Source organism: Apteryx rowi, unplaced genomic scaffold, assembly GCF_003343035.1.
Source record: "Apteryx rowi isolate R43461 unplaced genomic scaffold, aptRow1 scaffold_4, whole genome shotgun sequence".
NCBI lineage: Eukaryota > Metazoa > Chordata > Aves > Apterygiformes > Apterygidae > Apteryx > Apteryx rowi.
Genome location: NW_020450529.1, coordinates 8,966,925 through 8,991,141, shown reverse-complemented (window position 1 = coordinate 8,991,141; position 24,217 = coordinate 8,966,925). Strand labels below are relative to the sequence as shown.

The following is a 24,217-nucleotide window of genomic DNA, read 5'->3' as shown; positions in this document are numbered from 1 at the left end:
CGGCTGCTGCCGGCGAAGTTTCGGCCCCAGGTGAGGCATCGCCCGCCCGTGACAGCCGCCCGCGGGGCCGCAGGTGCGGACCGGCCGTTTGCTCCTTCCAAGCTGCGCCGCTCTCGCCGCGGCGGCGGGCGCGCACGGCCGGTGCGCTGGTTTCGCTTAAATAGGGGAGCGGGTCGCCGATCGGCAGCGCGGAGGGGTCGGCTCTGCAGTGCAGTTTCTGTATGGACTGAGATCTTGTTGCTTTTTCTTTTTATTGTTATTTATTATTTAGGAACAGCTTTAGAAGAAAGTTTCAAGGAATACGGGAAAAACCGAGAAGCGATGCGACTTTGCCGAGAAGGTGAGTGCGATTCGTTCTCGAAGAAAAGTGCGTGGAGAAGTTTTCCTACTTGTAAGTAGTTACTAGAGGACGCTTACGGGAAAGAGAGAAGAAACTTATCTTCAACCCCGTCATTTTGGATTTGGGACTTGCGGCCTGTCAGTGAGTGATGTTATCAGCACTATTATTAAATTAATATCTAATCAAAACTGCAGTATTAAACATAGGTTACTTACTGAACTGCCTTTACAGTGTTTCTAGCTGGATAGTTCATTTGCCCTAAATAGTCTGAAGGCAGCTGTCAGTGTGACCAGCACCAATAACATCTTCTCTTGAACTCAGATAGTTTGGTTCCTAATATGATCTGCATCAGTATTTGAACACTGATCTCCGTTTCTCTGTCATGTCAGCGTGTTGTGTTTATTTCTGAGTGTACCGCTAAATGAGAGTGACCTTTCACCTGTGATTAGCAAAAGCACGTTAAGACAGCCCTGTTCTTTTTCAAAAGCAAAAATGCTGCTTGAAGTTGTAGCCAAACAGTGGGTGAAACCTACAAATTATTGGTAACTTTGTAATGTGGAGTGGAGAAAACAGCAATGAGTCTAGTCTTTTTTTTTTTTTTTTTCCCCTTCCAATTCAATGGCTGTTTTATAGCAGAGAAGTGTTCTAAAACTTTCTTAATAGCATTGATATCAGTTCGGCTCTATCAGACTTATTGAGAAGTATACCATAGAATAGTCCTCATAGTTTTAAATACTAGATCAGTTAGATCAGAATCATTTATATGATACTGTTAGAAATGGAAGACAGAGTTCGTAAACTTTGTTTACGATGGCGGAAAACAGGGCTTGCCAGGGACCCTAGGAGATGATCTGATTCAGCACTTCTCTACTTGTGAGCTAGAAACAGCAAATGCAAATTAAAGCAAGTTGACATGGACTAGTAAGACTGGGAAGCACTGATCTATTTTGAGGCTGGATCAAAATGTATATTTATTGTAGGGTTCCTAATATTGCTAGAATACTAAAAAAAATCAGTTTCTAGGGCCAGAATCAGTAGTCGCTGACCTGTAAGAGAGATGCAGTGGAATGCTGTGCTGTGGTGTTCAGAAAGGCTTGTGCTGTTTTGCTGTGTTCTAAGTGTATATACAAGTTCTTAGGCATTTTAAAAATCACTTTATTATATTATTGTCTGGTCTAAATCTAATATTTGTGTTAGATATTTTATTTATTTTTTCTAAATAGACAAGTCATTCGAATGTTAAAACAGCGTTTGTAACAGTGACAAAACTATTGTGCTATGGAGACATCAGAAAGTATACGAGTTATCCTGGTAAAGATTTTGCTAATAAGGATTTTCAAACATGTTCTTTTTTATTCCTAACTCTTAAAATGCAACCATCTAAGGCTTCTAGATTTTAAAGATTATCTGGCAGGGTGAAGAATAATCTTTTTTTCACTGGAGATGGATCAGGAAACTGTTTCTGCATAGACTGACCACTGAGACACTGTTTTTCTCTACTGACTCCAGCCATGTGAATGATTTGTAGGATTAGGACCTATCTGAAGGAAATTCATTAAACACTTTGAGAATTAAAACTGAAACCTAGTAGCTCTGTCAGGGTTCCAAAAGTCTATTTATTTTGGTTGCAATACAACATTTGAATCAGACACTAACTTAACATACATCTATAGTTGGTCTATAAGGAACTACTGAATACAAAATAAAGGCAAAAGAAAAAGCAGTCCTGATAAAGTTTGTGCTTAAAAAACCAGGTGAGCAGAAAAACATACCAGCATATATATAAACATATATATAATGTCGTCAAATAACACTTAGCACTGTAACTGATCCTTTTGTCCAGGAAGAATTTTGCATTCAAAATTGAGGAGCAAACATTTAACGAATAATTGGACTCTATAGACAGTGGATCTTAATACAGAAAATAGGGAACAAAATTATAAACTCTGCCAAATCAATTCTACTCTCAAGATTTTTGTCATAATATCATACAGCATTTTAAATATGGTGAACTACCCAGCTCATTGTATAAAACAGTTCTTCCTCTACAGCTGGACCTCTCTAACTCAACTCCCAAGCTTCATAAAAGGATTTCAAGGTTATTTGGGCTAAGTTAACCTTGTATTTTAACTCTTCCAGTTTGCATAAAAGTATTAAATATTCATGGCCTGGAGAGGGGGAGAAGTAGTGAACATAATGTTACAGTCCACTTGTGAGAATTGGGTTAAGTCCAGAAATTGTTCTTTTTATTTAACAGTTGACACCTTTTAGGTCAGGCTCCCACCAGCCTGTGTACCCATTAGGTTATAGGTGCTTCCTTTTCCAAATACTCTTTCTGTGCTCCGAGCCTTCTCATGGGAATAGCTTCAGCATCAGTCTTTCTGATGGTGAAAGATGAATTTCAGCCTTTAAGGTATTAGAGTCTGCATCTACTGAATTTAGAGCGACTGTTCTCACTCCGATAGCGCTTTATTAAAAAGAGGGTTAGCATTACCAGCTTCTCCTTTCGTTATGTTTTAAAGGAAAAGAATGACGCCTGGTAGTCTCCTTAAAGGAAAAAAGGACATAATAAGTAATTCCAGGAGAATGTTTGTAAGCTTTGAGGAGAGGCAGGATTTCAGACACGCCTTTGTAACTGGCATTTCCTATTTGCTAATCAGGCAGCTTCTCTCTTGGCACCCTGGTTGTTGTGGACCCTGACGAGGCCTAAGTCAGAGACGCTAGTTCCGTGAAGGGATCAAGAAACTAAAATTAGTTTGTACTCGCAAATGTTTTTTCTGTATTTAACCCTACCTGATATACCCAAGCTCACACTGAAGTAAGAAAGAGAAATTGCATTTGGGCTTCTCGGGCTCCCAGCATTTGTCTCTCGTTGTACTTCCCCTTTTGTTTTTCACTGCCTTACTGCATTTTCTACTGTGGTAATCCACAATATCCATTCCTGCTGAGATCCTCGAAGACCTTCACCAAAGTGAGAAACTCAGTGGATGCTTTCCTATGTGTTGCTTTTTAAGTCACTAACAGTCTGTGCTGAGCTTTGGTGTAGAAATTCGAACTGCAGGAAAATGGTATGGGCCTGAGGTACTTGGCTTGCTTCCGGTGTGAAAAATCCCTGGCATATGGGAATGAAAAATGGACATCCTTCAACATGGGGAAATTTAATTTTAAAGTTTTCTTTAAAATTTTCTTTGTCTTTAAACACTGAAGTCTTTTTGTGTCAAACTGCTATCAGTGGAAGACCATGTTAGAAGCAATTGTACTTGAGTTATTTTCATATGTAGTTCATATGATAGAATCTGTTCTAGTTCATCCAGTCATTTAATTACCTACTATTCATAAATCAACCAAAGGTTTGATTCTGCTGCAATGTAGTTTTTTTTATCTGCAATGAAGAAACTGTAGCATGTTTCATTATATTCTGTAAATGCATTCCAGAACAGTAAGGCAGAAAATCTAGCCCCCTTCATTCATTTTTCTAATATTTTAAAATGAAACTTTGCTGTAGTGCATCTTTCAAACTTGTCTGTGTGTCAGGAACATGTTGCATTAAATACAGTCCACGTATTCATATATACTCAGTTCATCTTACAGATGCACTAGATCTCCAAAGGATGTTGATGCATCTATAGTATGTGATACTTTTTTTGTTCAAAGTAAATGATTCTTAAGATCAAAGTTTGTTGTAATCAGCGCTTGAAAACTTTGTTACCTTTTGCAAACAAGATTGTTTTCAGGAGATGCTCATCAACTTCTCTAGAATTCCAGTTTGCTTTAAAAAATGTACGTTTCTAGGCCATTATATTTGTGTAGATGCTCTGTAAACAGAACTGTGTTTATAAGCGTAGATTTCAATCCTGCTAACTTTGACAGGCTTCAACAGAATGAACTTGTGTCTTGCAGAATCTGATGACAGGCTGGCTTGTTTCAGTCTACAGATGTTTAGAGAAGCTTGGAGTAAAAATAATAAGAGGCCTAAGGCTAGTCCCCAGGACTGGGGACGTAGCCCTCCCACATCCCCAAGAAACTCCAAACCAATGCTCCCCATGCTAAAATTCTTGTTGCCACCAGCTACTCCGTATATTGTTTTAAGTCCCCAAATCCCTAACAAAACTGTATTAGAGAGATAGAGAAAGAAATAACATATTTGCTCTTAGCTGAGATGTTATCATTACCTTTGCAGTAATACTTGTTAATATTTGAAAACCTATTAAAGCGATTGGGGGAAAAAGTCTGCCCGATTATTATATTGACTCATAAAATAATTCTCAAATATGTGCAATGATTAAAAAAAAAAAAAAAGCTAAGGGAACTATAGCATCTTGGAATAGAAAATAAAACTGGGGAAGAGAGGAGTGATTTAGTTAGACAATTTAAAATTGTTTGCGTGTTTGTGTTTTTGATAACATATTCAGGGCGTGCTGAAATCTTGGGATATCTTTACTGACACTTGAGCATCCTCTTCCTTCGGTTACACATATATAACCCTATTCTTTTTATGCCCTTTGAGAGGGGGATCCCTTGGTGCCACCTTCTTCAAGTGCTTCACTATTATTGGTCATCTCAGTTTATAGACGACCAGCAACCAAGTATAAAAGAAGGATGGAGCATTTGTAACCCGGGTCTTGAGCTGAACTGTGTCATTAAAACATTGTTGAACTCTTATGTCATGGCTCAGAAGAGGTCTTTGCCACCTTTATGGCATCTGTGCAGCCATGCACAGCATGTGCCAGCGGATTTGTTTTAGCTGTTTGTACTCGGTGCTTAGCAGAATCCCAAGGAAGTCTCTGATTTCTCTGTGTGCGCGACTGAGCTATTTTGGTTGAGAAGGTCCACTCAGCAGTTGTGCAGGGAGATGCAGAGGAGCCAAGTGCCTTGTCTGAGGTTGAGGTTAGTTCAGCTGTGTTTCCTGATGCACTTGATATGCTTGGGGGTATTGCAGATCAGAACTGATGCTGGCTGTATGGTCTTGCAGCATGGTTGGTGACAGCGTTACAGTGTTTAGACTGTAGTGTTCTTAATAAAGCAAGTGTTGAATTTTTTGTTTTTTTTCAAATGCAAATAGCCATTTTTTGCTAGGTCTTATCTTCAGCTGCATATTAGGCAGCTTCAGAAAGCACTCTTGAAGACTTTCTTATCTGAGGATCTATCATATGAACAGATAGGAACAAATTCTATTCAGTATCTTGACACCCAGTAGCAGTTGAACTTCTGGTCTTAGACAGTTAATATGTCCTAAAAAGCAAAACAAAGCAAAAAAAAAACCCCTCCTTGAACCTCTAAGGCACTCAGCAGAAGCTTTGAGGTTTGATTATATCAAAGTATATTGTTATTAATGGAAGCTGCCAGTGCTGTGCTATGCAATGAACTCTGTTCTTCTTAAAGCCCGTGCTAGAAAGGGTTGAGCACTGGTCTGCAGGACCGGGAGGCCTCACAACAACCATCGTCACATAAACACAAAGCTCTAGAATTTTCCTAGTAGCAGGTTTAATAAATAATTAAAGCATTGGTGAAACTTTTGTTGCAATATTAAGTTGTATTTACAAGTAAGAGACAGCATCTTATTTCAAATTTAAATTTGTTTTTATTCAGCCTGTGGAGGTGCTCAACTGAGTTGATTTTTGTTGTGTTAAATCATGTCAAAGAGGCTTAGAGGGCTCTATAGTCCTTGACTGCCTGCAAATACACTGTAAGAATTTTTAATAGATTGAAATAAATATTTTAAAGTAGCAACGTGAAGTGCCACACTTCTTTTTTGACACTCTGCATAGCTGTTCTCAGTATATAATTAGATAAAACTCCTCATCATTTCATTGCATATTAATTGGCTATTTACACAAAATGTTTTAAGGATTTGTGGACTGGTTATCATAAAACAGTTACAAGGAGATTTTGAAAGTGCGTTGAATTGCCTAAGAAAATTGTAGAGATTTTATGAAATAATTTGAAAAACATGGAATTTGAAAGGATGCTACTTTTGAGATTATTTGCAGTGACTGGCACTTGGTTTTTTTCTTCATGTTATTTTTCACTTAAATCTAAGTTCTGTTTACAATATTTAATTATTTCTGGCAAGATGAGTCACATGTTATAAATAGAATATTGTGATGTTAGACTGCAAGTTAGAACTGTGTCAGCTTTTATGTTTTAAAGATACTTTGCAGGTTTTGGATATTACCATAGTATTAGTCTGATATTGCAAGGCATTGAGCACTCTCACTGCAACTGCAGCTACAGAGCTACCTCAATCTAGCTGATAATATGCGAGGAAACAAGAATAAAAAAACCCCCAAAACTTGTCTGTACACATACATAACAGCCAAGAATTCACTGTTATCTAACAGTTCTTAAAGTGGTATGTGTGATTAGCTAGGTTATCCCTGTGCAGAAGAGGTGATGTCTAGATAGTGCTTGATAAGTGTTGATTTTTTTTTTTCCTGTAGTTTCTGTTGCATACAACAAGAGAAGAACGATACAATGAGTATTGTACTGAAATATGGTTTTCACACAACGGTTAATAATACCTAAGTAGAGCAGGAAAAGACAAAAAGGCTTAGTGAAGGGTACTTTTAAATTGGGTTAAGAGGATGTAGATTACATTCTATATGGTAACTATTTTAAAAGCGGTTTCTTTCTTTGCAGTGGATCTAAAAAGGCAGATGCCCAGAATCCTTTTCTGGTGCCTTTTCTGACCATGCCTGCCCTATGGCTATAATGGCTGAACGCCGGCTGGAGTTACACGTGAGCTCTTATGACTTACTAGACAGAAAAGATGTCATCTTTTACAAATCATGACAACATTTGAGTTGTAATTTCATATTCTAAATAGTCTATGAGATGCTAAAAATTACTTCTCTTCCCATTTAATGAAGAATCTGGAGAAGGGAATTCGAAGTAAAGTGGAGAACAGCGGCATGAATGTAAAAGCAGTTGGCATGGGAGGCAACGGAAGTTACTGTAATCGATGTACCTGTTGTTTAAGGCTTGGTACAGCCAAAAGTTACCTGTGCTGGGGCAGGTTGCATTGTGTTGTGAGCCAGGATTGACAGTGGTGTTTAGTGCGGTGGTTCTCAAACTGCTTCTCGTTGTAAGCCAGATGACCCCGGGTGCTACCGGGAATGACCTCGTTGGCTTTTGGGCAAGCCTCTGCCCCACCATCGCGTAGAGCTGTGATCCTTGGCTGTGGAATGGTCGCTTTGATGGAAGTATTTTAGGTTATTGGCTCAAGTGGATTAGAAATGCTCTATTATTTGTGCGTAAATTCTGCTTGTCAGCCTTTGTGGAGTAAGCGATTTTGTGGTAACCTGTTTTCTCATGAGAAAGATCATTTAGTTACAAGCGCTTTTAAAAGCCTCCCTCCCCCCACCCTGGTTTCAGTTCTCGGTAGCTTCAGCATGGCCCTTAGACAAACTCCATCGATGACAAAAGGTGAACAGGATAATTCGTTATGCCGTTATGCCTCCCTCCTCTTCTGGCAAGAAGGAAGTCAGAACACTTAGGCAGTGCTCTTGGTCTGCTTTTCTGCGGATGAGCAGGATTTTACTTGCACCTCTCACCAACTGTGTCTGTATTGTAACTGTATTACTGTAGTGTAATAGGAAATGCAAATTTTTTTAAAGTGCCCTCTAAAAAATGTACACAAAACAGCAAAAGTCCAGTAGGTAGCAGCTTTGATGTTGTAAGTCCGTGTTGTGTGCTTTTTTTTTTTTTCCTTAAACCTAGAGCTCACACAGTTTTTTWTGTAAGAAAATTTGTTGGACTCCTTCACTCTGGTATGGTTGACTAGGAACCCTGTATCAGCCTTCATTAAAATGAAGATTAGAAGCTTTAATGAGCTAAATTAGAAAAGTAAATAATACACTTAATACACAGGAAACCCTACATCTTTCCTTAGCATTTTATTTTGCCCTTCGTAGATTCAGTTTGAGGTGTGTGCGGGGGTTTTTTGTTGGTTTTTTTTTTTTTTTTTTGACTGCATAAACTACGTCGTAGATGTTGTCAGCGGGAAAGTTGGAGTTCTGCCAGTTTGTGAAGTGGTATCTGGGGATGTGAGGTCTTGTCGTGAGCCACTGAAGTCAACAAGAGTTTTGCTTGTAACTTGAGCGAGTACCCRGGACCGGGTCCCTGGGCGCCACAGGCAGCGCAGTTGGGGTTCGTACGACAGCCGCGTTCAGCAGAACTCTGTGATCAAACAACCAGCAGAGAAATACTTGGCTATGCAAACATTTTAATTGTTAATCCCTAGATATTCTAGCCATTACTTTGACAAGGTGTATGTAGCCTAAATGACACCCTTGAGCTATTGTTTCAGGTTAAAATACAGTAACAAAATCTATATCAATATACACTTAGGGTGTGGTTCCATTATTGTTTTTTTTTTTTTTCCTCTCCCCAGCAATGGCAGGTTAAGCAGCCCCTCCATCTCTGCTGAATGAAATACCTGTGAAATAATGGTTGCATTGCAACTTTAAAGTTGTTTTCTGAAGCAGGTTGATGGTGGTTTAAAGAAAAAATTAAATTTTCCAGCATGATTTTGTTTGGGACTCTCAGAATTCGCTGGGCCATAATTGATTATGTATCTTTTCAGAGTGAATCTAATCTGATTTTCCATGACCACCTACATGATTTTACAGTATAGTAGATCTTTGTTATCTTTAAGAGTGTGAGAGATGTTATATCAGTAAGTAACTCTAGTATGAATCAGGATCGGTTGCAATATAAATATATTGTGCAAAATAAACAGCATGGAAGAATTAGTTTACATTATTTAAAGTATTGGCCAGTATTATTATTTTTTATTTGCAGTAATTATGATGCTGTATCAGAAAAGTAGCTAACAGAAATAAAGTTTCTTTGACTGAAATTCCCTAGGCAGTTCACAGTAACTTTCTGAATTGGAGAGACTAACATTTGAATCTAGCTTACCCTGTTGAGGAAGGGTCATAGTATCATTTGTATTTATCTTTTATAGCAGGGCTGTTGCAAATGATACCAAAAGGAAAATGTTTATTTACTCTGTTTCATTCCTGCTCAATTAAGATGACTCTYGAAGTGCATTAAAGCGGTTTGCTTGCCTCTTGCAACTAGAAGGCTTTGCTGGACTTTTATGTGTTGTATCGTGATCCGAGAAATAAAATATTGCAATGAATTCTGTATAAGGAATATAATTTTGGCATTTTTTTCAGATGTTTCCTTTAGCTAATTTGTTTTTTAAAATGTAAAATCTGTGTTTGAAAGCATATGTTCCTCTCTATTGAGAGAGATTGAAGTCATCCTGTTCTCACTGGTACTAAATGGATAATTTGAGAGGAAGGGCTTAAATGAATTTCCTGATAGGTTGTGTTTACTTCATGAAAGTACTTTCAAGGTGAATTTCAGAAAGCAATTTCATGTTTCATTTCTGTGCAAGCTGTGCTTACCCAGAGCAGCCCGTCTAGAAATCATCCTTCTTAAGGAGCTTCTATTCCATAGGAGAGCTCAAAATTTATAGAGAAGTTTTGAGCCAAATTCAGTATGTCTGTCTTGCCTACCCAACCTAGTGTAATCCATGCTTATATAATACACTGCAAATTTTTGTCCTAAATACTTTTTTTTTTTTTGGCTAAATTATTGAGGAGGAACTTATTACCAATTGTGCTACAGGACTGTGGGGGAAATGTTGATATCTAAACTATACCTGATACCATTTTGATAATGTCTTATACGTCAGCTAGGTAGAGCCCTCTCCTTATCTGGTGTTCCTTCTGTAGAAGGTGCCTCAGTAGCCAACTGCCTTGGCCTGCTGTCTGGCTAGTGCAGCACTGCTACTTGAAAGGGGTATTTGGAGAAGGAGAAGCCCGAAACGCACACGGCTCTGGCTGGGAAGCTTCCTTCTGATTGTACATGAGTATCACTTTATGTTCCAAAGCGTTGAGGCACAGACCGCTGTGTCCTTTGCAAGTCTCTTCGGTTGTTCTTACAGTCTGAACCTAATGATCTGAAGTGATGGCTTGATAGCCTTGGAGATAAGAATGCTATTTTTATCCACGGAGTAGGTAGAGCACAGGAGAAGCAAGTAAAATCTTCACAGTACATCGTCGGTGTGTCTCATCTGAGGCTTGTTTACAGCTTCTTGGCATGGAAAGGTGCCCTCCCCGCAACAGTTTGGTCCTCTGCCACCCCGCTGACACCACCCAAAGGGTGGCAGATCACTGGTGTTGCGCAGAGGCCCGCGGACCAAAAGCATTGTTGGGGTAAAGTGTGGAGACGTGATGGTAAGGTGCACGATCACAAGTTTTATTAATCATTTAAAGGCATTATTAAAACACCCTCAGATTTTTCTTGCACCGCTGTGGATAGCATTGGGAGACAGGACCCCGGGGAAGCGCCGTGCCACTTGTCGTCGCAGCGATTCAGGCTGGCAGCGCTACCTTTGACAGGAGCGTCTTGGGGCCTCCGTGCTGTTACGGCGGCCAGCCGGTGCGCTTTCTCGGTCTCCTTTGGCATCTTCCCCCGAGTGCTCTGCGCTGTTGCTGGAAGCAAAAGCTTTTGAGTAACTTCCAAGCAGCGAGCGGTGCGTTGTGGGGCAGCGTTGGGAAGACTGGCCGAACGGGTTCGGCAGCACTGGCCCTGGCTCCCTGCCTGCCCCGAGAGGAGGCACCGCCGCAGCCTGCGGGCGGGCGCGAGCTGGAGACCTCGGCCTCGCTCCTGAGGCTCGGGCGCATGCGGCTGCTGCGTCTGGCAAGGAATCCACTTCAGTTGCAAACCGAGGTTTTGTTATCCTAGATATGTTTGCAGTAGTTATCGTTCGTCTTCTGCAGAAAGGTGCATGTGCTGTTCGTTTTCAGTGTACTGAAGGGTGGTAAACTCTGCACATTCGTTATAATATCAAAGAATCCTGTTTACCTTTCAATTTTACACTATATTTTGAATCTTATTTACTGTTGTCTTACTGTGTAATCTAGGGGCAGCTAACCAGTACTCTTAAATATTTTTGCAGTTCTTTTTTTAAATAACTACTCCACATGTCCTCTGTAACGTCCCCGTTGCAGATGGGGGCCGCGATGCACCTGGGCCACCGCTTGAGTTCTGTGGGCTTCTCTGTGGGCTGCAGGGCTCTGCTTGCCTGTATCTTCTTGCAGAGTCCTATACCGAAGGTGTCTAATCTTCTTATATCGGCGTAAAGATGTCTTTCTCAGTCTTGCTGCTTGCGTAATCGGGTTTATTCTTATGTCCTTTTTTCATGTGAGATGTCTAAAAATGTAAATTTTGTGCCCAATTCAGTGCATTGTTACAATAGTAGAGCGTTTTGCTTGCTCTTAAAGCTGACCTACAAAAGGGAGAAAAGTTTATTTTTTTTTCTTGTGTATTCGGATACATTCCTGTGTATCCATATACCTTTCCAGGTGTGACTAGAGGACTAGAGTACTGGTGAGGAAGCTTACTCATCTGTTAGCTGCAGTGGGACCAGAGGGGAGAAGTATTCTTGGAAGTATCTGTCAAAAGCGCGAGTTAGACCAAACCAACAAAATCAGTATTTCATGTAGTCTGAACATATTCTTCTTTCCTTTTGTTTTGTTTTGCTATAGGTATTACTATCTAGGCACATTGCAGGTGGGCTAATGTTCTGGTTATGTATAGAGACTCAGACCAAGAAAGAGCAGAAAAATTACTTTAAAACATGTCAGCCCCTTCAGATCTTCTGCAATTACAATACAATCTAAGTTATTTTTATTTTTGAATGCATTTAAATCTAAAAATATTAAAAGTTGCCATCTTTCCAGCCTTTTCCCTTTTAAGAGTGAAGTGGGTGATTTCAGTAGCAGAGAGCTAGTGCCAGAAATGGAAGGATAGTAGCTGGTGCAGATTTGCTCACCCAGTCTTTTCAAAGTCTTTTTTTCTTCTGTAATGGGTACCATGTATTCTATATATATAACCTTTGGAGATGCAATTCTGAAAATTTTGTAAAGTTGGTCTCCTAAAATAAGTAGGAGCACTCTGAACAGTGAAGAAATATATATTGAAATGAGGCTACTGAGGGGCTCATTGTAAGAGGTAGAAGACATGCAAAGGCAACAACTAAATTTCTTTTTTAGAAAATTTGAAATTCCATAACAATTTTCACTTGGATGAAGAGCTTTTAGTCTGAACTGCATTAGTGTTAGATCACAAACAATCTGCAGTATAATTATCGACCTTGCACTGTGAACAGGTAGCTTGATTTGCTTCAATATTTACCTATTCAGTTGATGTTTGGAAAATATAACTGTGTGTCAAAGGACAATTAGTGCTAATTTAAAGCTTAACACTTCTAAATGGAGAGATTCCCTCTTGGAAAGGAAGTTCTGATGACTGTARCTCTGTATGTGCTGAAATATGAAGAAAGATTGGTGGCTTACCAGTTCCTTAACTAGGTTATTGAAATATTCAGTCATCATTTGTCTAGAGGTATGCAATTTCTAAGTTTAAAATCCTTTTTAAATGCTGAAATTAAAATTAAGTGTCACTACATGTGTGTTGAAGTATAAAATGAGAGGGTAAGCTCTTTTAATGTATTATGACAGCAAAAATATTTTTCCACTGTATCTTTTAATCTTACTAAATATCACAGTACTGTTGCGGTTTTTTGGCTAGAGGACATTTACATGCCTGTTGCTGTGCAACTTGCATTTTTTTTGTATCCTATTGTATCAAATTAACTGTCAGTAAATGTGTAAAGCAAAAGGAATTTTAATGGAAAAATTAATAGTGCTTGCCAGATTAAGAGGGATGGAGACATATAAGTTGATATTTGAAAATTAACAAGTGTCTGTTTTCTTAGAGCCGTATTAGACGTCATTGAAACAGTCTTGTTTTATTTTTGAAGTGGATGTTCAAGTACAGGGAGAGTGGGAGTGGCAGGGGTGGGGTAGTTTTAGGCAATTAGATTGCCTAATAAAAGAAAATGCTGAATTAGAATTCAGTTGACAGGTCATCTGTAGCATTTTCCTTAATACTTTTTTTTTTTTTTTTTTTTTGTATTTGCTGCCTCAGGTATCAGGTGCATGATGTAAAATGTGCGTACAGTATTCTTTGTACAAAGATACACTGTCTTTGCACAACTAAAGAATAACGTCCTGGTGCTATCACACGAGTTGGGTCCCTGTTCAGCAGGGATGCAGCCTTGAACAGTTAGGTACAAAGTCTAGCTCTATGTATGTACCATGTAGCAGGGAAAGAATGTGGTAATTGATGATTTTTTTAATACGTACGTTGTAATAATGCCATCATGCAAAAGATATGTGACTATCTCTAGTCCTTATTTTTTACTTGTTTGAAAAAGTTTATCTTGTTAACAATTAAATTGACTCTGCTATTTCTTCTTTTTTTTTTACTTTTTTATATTACAATATGTTTTGTTGTTATTTTCCCATCAAAAAAGATATTGTCATGGTTACATTGTATTCTTTCAGTTCTCAGTTAGTAAGAAAATGTGTGAAGCTATAAGTGAATAATTATTGCCGCTCTACTTTCTCGGTTACTAAGTGCCAAGATACAGCCAGCACCTAATTACATTGCTTTGATGTGATGTGGACAGTTACATGGGGAAAGATTGTAAATACCTTTATTGAAACACACATGCCAAAACTTTTCCTCAAAAGCACGCCAAGATAAGAGAAAGGAGAGGGCGATGAGCTTGAAACACATTCACAATTTGCAGTCGTAATGTATCAAAATGCTTCTGCGGCAGTGAGCACTTTTATGTAAACTTTTAAGTTTAGATTTAAATAAAACAAATTTCCTTTTTCCTACTACCAAAGTACAGCTGCTACAAAGTACACATGTACTGTATATAAAATAGGAGAGAAGTACAATAACTGTTGATGTTACAATTAATAATAGTAGCACTCTTTGAAGTATAAGATTTAAGATACGGTTTAAAATATGCTCTTTAATTGGGGCTATGTCTGTGACTAACTGCTTGACCAGAACTTTTTTTCCACTTAATAGACCATGTTTTTCTGCATAATAACTGAGCTGTTTCTTTGTGCCCTTTCATAAAAAATTAGCCCTGATTTTAGTATCACCAGGTAAATCTGAAGTCTTCTATTTCATGAATTCTGTTTAATTTTTGTTACTGTTGGGCTTCTTAGTTATTTTAGGATTAAGTATGTACCTTTTTTATGGCAAAATCATAAATAAAAATTTGTCAACTTCCCTGAATATAGTGGTGACACGATGCCTAAAAGTTAAGTATGTTACCTAAATGCATGTTATGCATGTTACGCATGTATGAGTTGGAATGAAGATTCGTTACATGAAAAGTGATGACAAATTATATATTCAGCATTTATGTAATATTAATCATACAAATTGGCTGGAGAAATTTAAAATATCTTCAACTCTGAAAACTAATTAGTGAGTAAATGGGAACAGTTTTTGCAGCTGACTGACTTCATTCAAATTGCTGATGAAAAACCTAATGTAACAGAATACAGTGTGTGGAGGGAGACTTTTCCATCTGCTRAAAAGCTTTAAATATGCTAGTTGTGCTTTACTAAGGCATTTATTAATCAGTCTTTCTAAAGACAATCTTTTGTAAACTTGCTCACTGAAGTTTTGGATTATTCCATATAATAAACTTAGAAAAACTGTTTATTAGTTCTGAAGTTTTGAATGAACAGTTTGGCACGTGCTTTGTGTTAAAATTGTTACAAGAGTAATTGTGTGTAGCTGAATGCACGTACAAAGAATTTAACTAAATACCTAGTAGATGTCTGCTATAATGTGTTTTTTATATATAATTACAGAAACATTCAAATCTTAGGAGCCTAAAATTAGACCTCGCAGCTGCGCTCTAGGCTGCAGGTGCCCGTGTGTCTGACACACTTCTCTTTGGTATATGCTGCTCTGATTTTGTCAGCAGGCAGGACGTAAAAATTTCCCAAGACTGTTAAATTTTGGAGAACAAGAGATGTAACAATTGTCAGTGTTGCATTCTGCATCCTCAGAGGGGGAAGGAGAAAAAAAAAAAAAAACTACGGGGAGGATTGTGGTGATCGTGTGTTCGTAACCTTGGAAAAGGACTGGTGTTTGGATTTGCTATTCGGTTATCCGCGGAGGAGTTTTACTTCCCGCAGTATGTGGCAAACCTTCTTTTTGCCGGAGGGGGTGTTGGAGGGAATGGTCTGGGTGGTGGAGTTCTGGCAATGCAACATGATTGAATACACGGAAAACACAAGTGTTATAAGGTAGGTAGTCTTTTACCCTTTCGAGTTTTGCTATGCAAAACTCCGTCTTAAATTTGGGAAAGCAAAATAAAAACTTTTACATTAATTGATCCTCACAGAACTATTTGTATTCCAGTGAAAGAATAGACTGTCTCGACTTCTACAAACAGGCTGAAGAGAGAGGACTGTGCTTTTAATGATAAAGCATTGTAATATTAATAAAGATCTGTGACACTGATCAAATCCGGTAATCCAACTACTGTGCATAGTTAAACTGGATTGTGGTTTTTGGTCTTGAATTGAAAGTCATTTCTCTGAGCTAAAGCTTTGAGTTCTGGGTGTTCTTAGGATTTTAATACAAGGATGTGTAATTGCTATATTTGTCATAGCAGAAAATGCAGTAAAACATGTGAAACAGTACAGTTATATTTTGAACCCAGGCAGAGCTACACCTTTCAAATAGCTCCTCAACTAGTTGGACTTTTAAAAAGCAGCATGAGCAAAAAATATAAACTACATAAGAATATACAGAGAAGTTAGCAAGAACTGTCAAAGATGGGTAATCTTGCAGAAAATACTCTGACAGCAGTAGTGCCTAAATGAAACAACTTTGGGTTTTAACTTTGGCAATGTAGAGACTGAGAATGTCCATTTGTTTTCCCTTATTTTGTTTCAAAAGTAAATTTCTTTCAGATCTGAGTCAACATGAGTACAAACCTTGTGGGATAGACTTTTTAAAAAAAGTTTATGCATGTAAATTTGATAGTTTTATGTTCAGTTTGATTATGGACATACTCTGCAAGCTCAAATTTGTGTTTGCACATGTGGATCATATATATTTGTGTTCTGTTAATATGTAAGTGTTCTTTACTTGGAAATTTGCAAGCAAAACTCAAATGTGTATATTTTACTAGAATCTCTTATTTCGGTTTAAGACTTGCGTAAACTAGTTATTAAGCCCTTGAAGATTATGCAATTTTAGTTACTTTGTTCAAGGTATCTGTTCAGAAATATTCTTTTTTTATTATCATCTTGCATAGTACATGGTAAAAAATTTGCCARTAGTTTAAATTCATTTTGATAAGTACACAAAAACACATGCGTGTTCATGAATGATAAGCAGCTGGGTCTGCTTCTGGAAAATAGTTTGGAAAAATATTGCTTAGAAAATAACATTTTAGTTGCGGAAAATTAAGTATTCGTATATGAAAAGTTTTGGGATGGTTAAAAAAAGTGAACTCAGTTAACAGTCCTATCAATTAGAAAAGGGGAATAGCTGACTTAGAATTGATGGGACCTTTAATTAAGATACCTCACTGTGCCGTTACAGTTTATTTTTGTGCATGCAGTATAATCCAGAGCTAGGTCTTCTGGGCTACTACTTGTGTAGAAATCTTGCTGTCCCAGAAGGTTTACATCTCACATCATCTCTGCATCTGAAAATTACTGTTTGTGTAGAACTAATGTCAGCAATAGATCTGGCTGGACTCCCATCGTACGGATTTCTTGGCAGAATTTTGCCTCTTTGGACTGGCTATAAGCTCTATTAGTCTAGTTGCAACTGAGCTCAACTTTRTTTGAAATCCGCTCTTATTTGGCGTAGGCTCTTTCTTATATTCCTAAATGTTGAGTTAGTCTCCTTTCTTCTCCTTTCTCATGCCTCTCTTCCCCCAAATCATGAGCTTTTAAAAATAGTAATTTGGGAGTTTTTATTTGCTGTCAGATATTAGGAAATTGAGGCTCACGCCCTCCACGACCATAAAGCATACAGCAACAGAAATACTTCCAGTGCTGTAACAGGATCCGACGGCAGCTAGGGCAAGTGTCACAAGCCTTGTGGCAAGCTGCAGGAATTGGCACCATAACTTTTTTCCTTCAAGATGTCAAATATTTTTAAGCTACCGCACCTGTGTCTGAGTTGGCGCTGCCACAAGTTGTTATTTTACGATCAGGTTTTTCTCCCCGTTTTGACATTCTTTCAGATGTTAGTAGAGTTATGTTATCTTAAAGAAAAAATCTAATAAAAGCATGCCTTAGGAGGAAGAGGTCTACCATTTAAGTCAAGTTAAAACAGGATGTACTCACTTAATTTTTCCCTTAGCATGATGAAGGCCAATTCTGTTCTAGTAAGAAGAGAAAGCAAAACTAGTATGGAGGAAACATATTCAAAATAGCTTTTGTGCACACTATTTAAAAAGTTCTGGTCCATGAAGTAAATAGTTCAGGCCATGCAGATTTGGCAACATTTCAAAGTAATGGTGCATATTTAAAATTTCTGTGTATAATACCGCCAAAACAGTTCCCTGATGGCTTACTGGAAAGCCTAGTAAATCAGTGAAAGTTGGTTCATTTACTTCAGGGTGGATTTAGATCAGGCCTCAGTAAGAAGATAAATAAATTTTGTTTTGGAGGGGTTGTAAATAAAATAGGGCATTATGTCTGTTGTGAGTGTAAAGTTAATAATCTAGCACATTCCATGTGTCACCATTAACATCTAATATTGACTATAGTTGATTAAAACTATTACCGAAGTATAATCAGGTTGGTGTTGTGCTTGAGGCATTTTATGCTGTGCTGTAGGGAGTCTGGATAGTCGAAACATTTACTGGTCACATCGGGTATCAGCATGTGAAATGTCTGTTGTCAAATTAAACTAAATTGCAACTAATACATATATATTTATGATAAACTAGACTCAGACTTTTAAAAATATTCCTAATAAGCAAATGTTTACCCTGGGAATGGATAGGGAGGAAGTGAGTATCAGGTATATACCCTCTGAGAAATATTTATGCAGTACTTCTGTGTATTCTTCTCACATTTTTTTTCATCAGGTTTTCTGTTCTTCTGCCATGCGTCTGATAGAGTTTGTTCTTTGCCCTTTCATTTCTTTCCTTTTTAGCTTTTGCTTTCTCTTCCTCATTTTCACTTTTTCACTCTCATCTTGGTTTTTCAATTACGATGAGCAGACTTCTGCAAAATAGGAAACTTGCATTCGGGTTTCTGAAAACAGCCAGAATTAGGGCTCATTTCCCTGTCTTCCTGTAGTTTGTAATTTTAGACACAATTTTAACCTTACTTTTCTTCTGATACTTCATCCATGGCAATTCTAGAAGGGACGTTTGCCTTACTAGATGCTAGGATAGATGCACTGGACCGTGGTTCCAGTCTAAAAAGGAACATCTAGATTCATAGGAAATTGGATTAAATTTGTGGGACAAAAAAGTAGCCAATGAAAAACATAGAGCAGCTGAGGTAATCACAGAATCTAGTGACTCAATAACATGCAGACAGGTAACCTTTTATCTAACTGCGTCTTTTCAGCCCGTTTTATCTGTTCTTGTGTCTGTAATGCTAAGTCAGAGTGAAGAGTACACAGACAATTGCTTTTAATGTCCACAAGCATGAATTTCTGTCGTGTAACTGTGCTGAAAGAGAATGCAAAAATACTAAGAAATTACTGGAAGATTTACATGCCTCTCCATCCCTCGGAAGAGGAGATGGCAGCTCAGTTTTTGAAAGTTTTTCTGAGTAGACATGCTCAGCTCCGTGTTACTTGATGTGAGCTATGTCAGATTGTCCTTTTTTTTTTTTTCTTTCCTTTTTTATTAGAAAATATGTTGTATGAGCCTTTCCCAAGTATAAAGCATTTGCCTTACAATGTACTTATTACATACTCAACCAACAGTACAGCTAAAATATCTCTGAATTATCTGTGACGCATACTCATTCCCCTCTTGATGAAGAGTACAGGAATATATCACTTAAAGTTGACTTTCTTTTTTATACAATGTAGCTGAGCTACTTTTGAAAGGAGAAGTGAATTCTGGAAGTCAGAGTGTTCAAAGGTTTAATATTATGGAGGTAAATTATATCTGTTTTTCTTTATGATTATGTTAATAGTATTAATATATCTAGCAGCTCCTATAACAGCATTTGTATATTGATACCAGATAATACTGTGTGTATGAAAAGAATAAATAGAAAGTTTGAGGTCTTGGTTTAAATTTTTGGCTTGACCTTGAAAAACATTCCCAGATGGAGGGAGTTAAATTAGCCCGGCTTTGAAAAGAGGAACATATGAATCACGGTTGCTAGGATCTTCCATGCAAGGCATGGGCTTTACATTTACAGTTAAGTATTTCAAAAGGAAATCTTTAAACTCGGAGGAACAGTGTATTTGAAATGACACTGGTGAAATACTAGAAACTTCATTAGACTTTTAAATAGAGAATTTGCATGTCATTAAATGAAATAGGTGTAAAGTATTAGACTTTAGAATATCAACTGCAAGACTTCTGAACTTCCATAAATGTATGGGGGGGGGATAGAAAAATTGAGCATCTCTATCCTACACTTCTGGAACATATTTCATATGTAAATTTTGTTAAACTATTTAGTATATTCCCTGATATTTACACGGTATAATTTGCATCATTTTCATAACAGTTCCACGTAGGAATTTGCCCCAATAGAATATTGAAATAAAAATAAGATTTCCCTGAAACCTGCTTTTGAATAGAGTGACATCAAAGCATATTAAATGCGTGGGAGTTTACTTGCCTAAGACTACGACTCCTGATTTGGGAAGCATGCGTTTGACTCTGAGCTCTTTTCCAGTCATCTTTACTGATCTTGATTGGATCACAATCTTTAAAGTTTCAAACCCATTTTAAAAGTTAAGATTCAGATTTCTGTCGTAGCATTAATACTGCTTTCTGCCCACTCGTCCCTGGTGTGCCACCCTCCGGGGCTGTTCTGCTCATGCAGTGCTCAGCACCGGGAGGCTCCAGGCTTGTTTGGGACCTGCCAGCTCTCTGTAACAAAAGGATTTGATTGCATCTATTCTAAATAAGTGTTTTGGTAGTAGAAAAATAGTGTTTCCTTTAGCACCTATAAGAAAACAAAGGAGATGCATTTAGGACTCTGACCTTTCACTGCTCACTACCTGGTTACATTCAGATGTACCAGGGTTAGAGGTTCATTTTGGCTGATCTGCGTGATCTGGCTGGATTCTTGCGTGTGACTTCCTTTGAGATCACAGCTGTGAATTTGTGTGTGCAGCAAATCCTTTTTTTCCTGTGTCAACTGGTTTTACTTTTAGTCAGAGTGGTTTTTATGAGTTTATTTAATAGAGTATTGTGGCATTGCTTTCTGTCACTTACAGTTCTGATTTAAAAAATTCTTAAGATTTACTTTGCAGTGTAAAGGACTTTGGTAAATTCCGATTTCTTAGGAACGTGAATAGGAAAGCATTTTTGTTTACATCAGTTTCTGTGAATTTGTTTCGCTTGTAGCTTAAAAACACAGCTCTGTATTTCCAGCAAATATTCGTAAGAGAGCACTTAAATAGAGTGAACGTGATGTCTCAAACTAATGTCAAGGAGTGCTTTATCTCGCAAGATAAATAGAAGTAGGCAACGCTTTCCTTGTGTTAGAGAGGGTTTTTTTTTCCCAGCCTTCTGTACAAAGTGGTTAAAAGCCTAGATTTTGTGCAGTCCCCAGAGGTTCGGGTGTGTGAAGGGGTTCGCGGGTGAGGTTACGGCGGGGTTGGGTCGGCTGGGCGCTGCGCGGAGCAGCCTGCGCACGTGCCGTCGGCAGCGTCAGCCGCAGGCCCTGCGCCCCGTTACCGTCCCGTTCACCCTGCTGCGTTAGGAGTCGCCTGGAAGCAGCCGTGGGGTGTTGGCTGCCGTAGGGGGACTTGGTTACCTGGACGTGTCCCCAGAGCTCCGTCACGCAGTCTTAGCCAGTGACGTATCGGTTCATCCTTTTTTTTCCTCTGAACCAGCTTATTAAATCACAGAAAGTGGATATTGAAAAATAAATATTTATTATTCCTAGCTGTTTTATCCTAAAGGTATATCTGCTCGTTCTTGCCTAGTTTACAGCAAGTTACATATATGCTTGAGGTCTTAAAATACCTCTTTTGAAAACGTAAGTACAAAAACGAGGCTCACTACTTAATAAAGTGCAAATCAGTTTAAAATTTATTCATTTACTCTAAAATCAATTGCTGAAAAAGGTGTCTCTGATTTAGATAAGTATTTATCACATCAACTTAAGTAATAGCTCTAATCTATCACAGCCACATCTCATGTCCTTGATCATTATATTTTGGTCTATATAAGAGAAGCTAGTTGCAGCCATTATTACGGATATTGTATTTAATACTAATGTAGCATAAATAAGGTTTTTTGGAAAACCTGGGATAGACCTTATTTTTAAAAGAAAAGTAATCTTAATTTTTTTTTTTTTGAGGCAAATATTTATTATAAAAGGGAGCTCTTAGTCCTGGAAGCTGTTCTGTGTGGGTATGTTCTTTTTTCTGGTAGAAGCCTACTGACTTGACTTTGTTTCTCAGCGATGACAGAGATGCAGTGCCATTGCTTACCTTGGATTATATCACATTCATTCCTAAGATATAGTCTACTCAATTTATTTAAAAATTATTTTATACATAATTGATATTCTATTAATGAGCAAAAATTATGTTTCAAGTAAAATGTAGCATGCTGTTTGTTGAAAAAGTACATATCAACAAATTAAGAAACAAAACAAAACATAAAACAAAACTTGGGTCARTTCTAATTGAGAGGTAAATATATTTAACTTAATATCTAAGTTATTGTTAACACAGAAATCTATTACTTGAGTATTCTTTTAAGTAAATAAGTTTTCTTATATCAGTTTTAAACCTTTAAATAGTGTTGTGGATACCTTAGCCTCACAGTTTGGCAATAATGAATTTATATACTATTATATCTTTTCAGTTTCCTGTTTTTTATCTTTTAATGACTGAACAACATTTTCAGTTATATTATGCAATATAACTTTAAGATGTGTAGTAAATGTTGTATTTACTGCATCCGTTGACTCCTCAAGCATTTTAACTGTTATATTGTACTCTTAAAAACTGGTTTTCTTAGAAACAACATTGCAGAAGCTAATTTTTTTTAGTAAAAGTCTGCAAGTATGTGTGTTATCTCTGAAATCCACACATGCTCTGACATACTGTTATCTCTCTATTTCTCTCTCTCTTTCTCTTATATAGCTGTTACACAGATCTTTGGCAGCAGATGGCTGGAATATAATGCACTGTTAAACAAATAAAACCATTAGGCATGTAATACCACTTGGTAAACGACTGTGCATTTAAAACGGTTAAAAATTTAAATAGAAAATAAACTTCATTTTAGAATTCATTTAACGAGTGGAATAAAATACAAACCCCTTTCAGACTACGTAAAGCATCTCTTATGTTGTGTTTGTAATTTGAAGTTAATCACTTTTTTATTACATTCTTGCATCTAGCATAGGGTAATCAGTCCTAAATCAGATTTCTAATAGATGTCTTCTACAAATAATCACTTATTTTACATTTATCTTTGAAGGAAGATTTTTGCTCTTGTAATATTCCAGCAAAAAATTATCTGTTGCATTATATGCTCTTTTTTTTTCTCATTTTCAAATTTTATACATATGTATTAAAATTATGATTCAACATGAGTATCATGGCTCTTTAACTAAACTGTTTTTAATAATTGTAAGCAGCTGAGAGATATGCCATTTTGTCTTTTTGTTTTTAGATATGCCAATATTTGGTCTTTGCCCGGCTCATGATGATTTCTATTTGGTGATGTGTAACCACTGTAATCAGGTCGTAAAACCACAGGCATTTCAATCACATTATGGTAAGTGCTTAACTATTTTTAATAATTAAGGGTGAGGTTAAATCAGGATTAAGCCTGGCAATTTCTTTCTTTTTTTTTTTTWAATTGATGGTGTGTAGATCATTATATTGGAAATAATGTCAAAGAACATAACCTGTGTTTAATCATCTTATATATATCATAATGCATTTATGCAAAGATCTTATTTCTTTGGATTTTTTTTAATATCTTACAGAAATCCTGCATCAGTACAATTCCATTGGGAACTTGCATATATGTRGTGTATTTCAGAGACAGTTTGTGTAGCGTGTTTGTGTTCCACTTCTCATTTTATATTTATACTGATTGTTTTTACATAAGGGTCTGTTGCAGCGTGAGCTGTGAACTCGAGCTAAAAGCTGAACTTACAGATTTTGTTGTAAAAGGGCAAACAGTTTTCAAGCATAGTACACTTCGAAAGGAGCAGTAAGCTTATTTATTTTGAGAAGTATCAATTTGTATTTGTTTTAATGGTCAAATGATTTTGTATATAAACTATGCTAGGAAGCTCTTGTGTTGGTTAGTGTTAGCCAGTGTTTATAGAGGACTGAGAAAACGTGAAGTGCTATACAAGTTCAAGTGCTCGGTTACTTCCTATAAAACGTATCTGACGGAGGTAGGCAGTTCTTCTTTTCCTTACTCCTTTTAAGACTGGAAATTAATCTCAGACAATTTCGAATCAGTGTTGGGATAGGTGGTTTTTTGGTATTCAGCTTTGTTTCTTGGGAAATTCAGGAGATGGTTTCTAACCAAGCGCTAATACAAAAGATGGACAAAGCGTCTTTTGAACTACTTCTTTCTCCCTCTGCGCGTGCATATTTGTATGTTTTTGCTGCGTACATATTTGTATGTTTTTGCTTTCTCATAGCCCAGTACACCTCCTGCTTGCCTCAGTGTTTAAAAGGGTAGAAAGTGCTGGATATGGTGGGGAGCCTCTTCTTGCGTTGGAATATTTTTATTTCCTGTATGTTAAACACTCCTGC

General features: G+C 37.4%; 1 protein-coding gene across 1 annotated transcript in view; it reads left to right on the top strand.

Moving 5' to 3' along the window:
• Positions 1 to 2: 2 nt before the first annotated feature.
• Positions 3 to 24,217, top strand: part of ATXN7 (ataxin 7) — a gene marked incomplete at its 5' end in the record, with an annotated part of 65,516 nt that continues 41,301 nt past the window's right edge. Inside the window, 3 exons of the mRNA XM_026075011.1 lie at positions 3 to 30; positions 272 to 340; positions 23,112 to 23,216. Coding sequence (XP_025930796.1) covers positions 3 to 30; positions 272 to 340; positions 23,112 to 23,216 — 202 coding nt within the window. The remainder of the gene's footprint in view (positions 31 to 271; positions 341 to 23,111; positions 23,217 to 24,217) is intronic.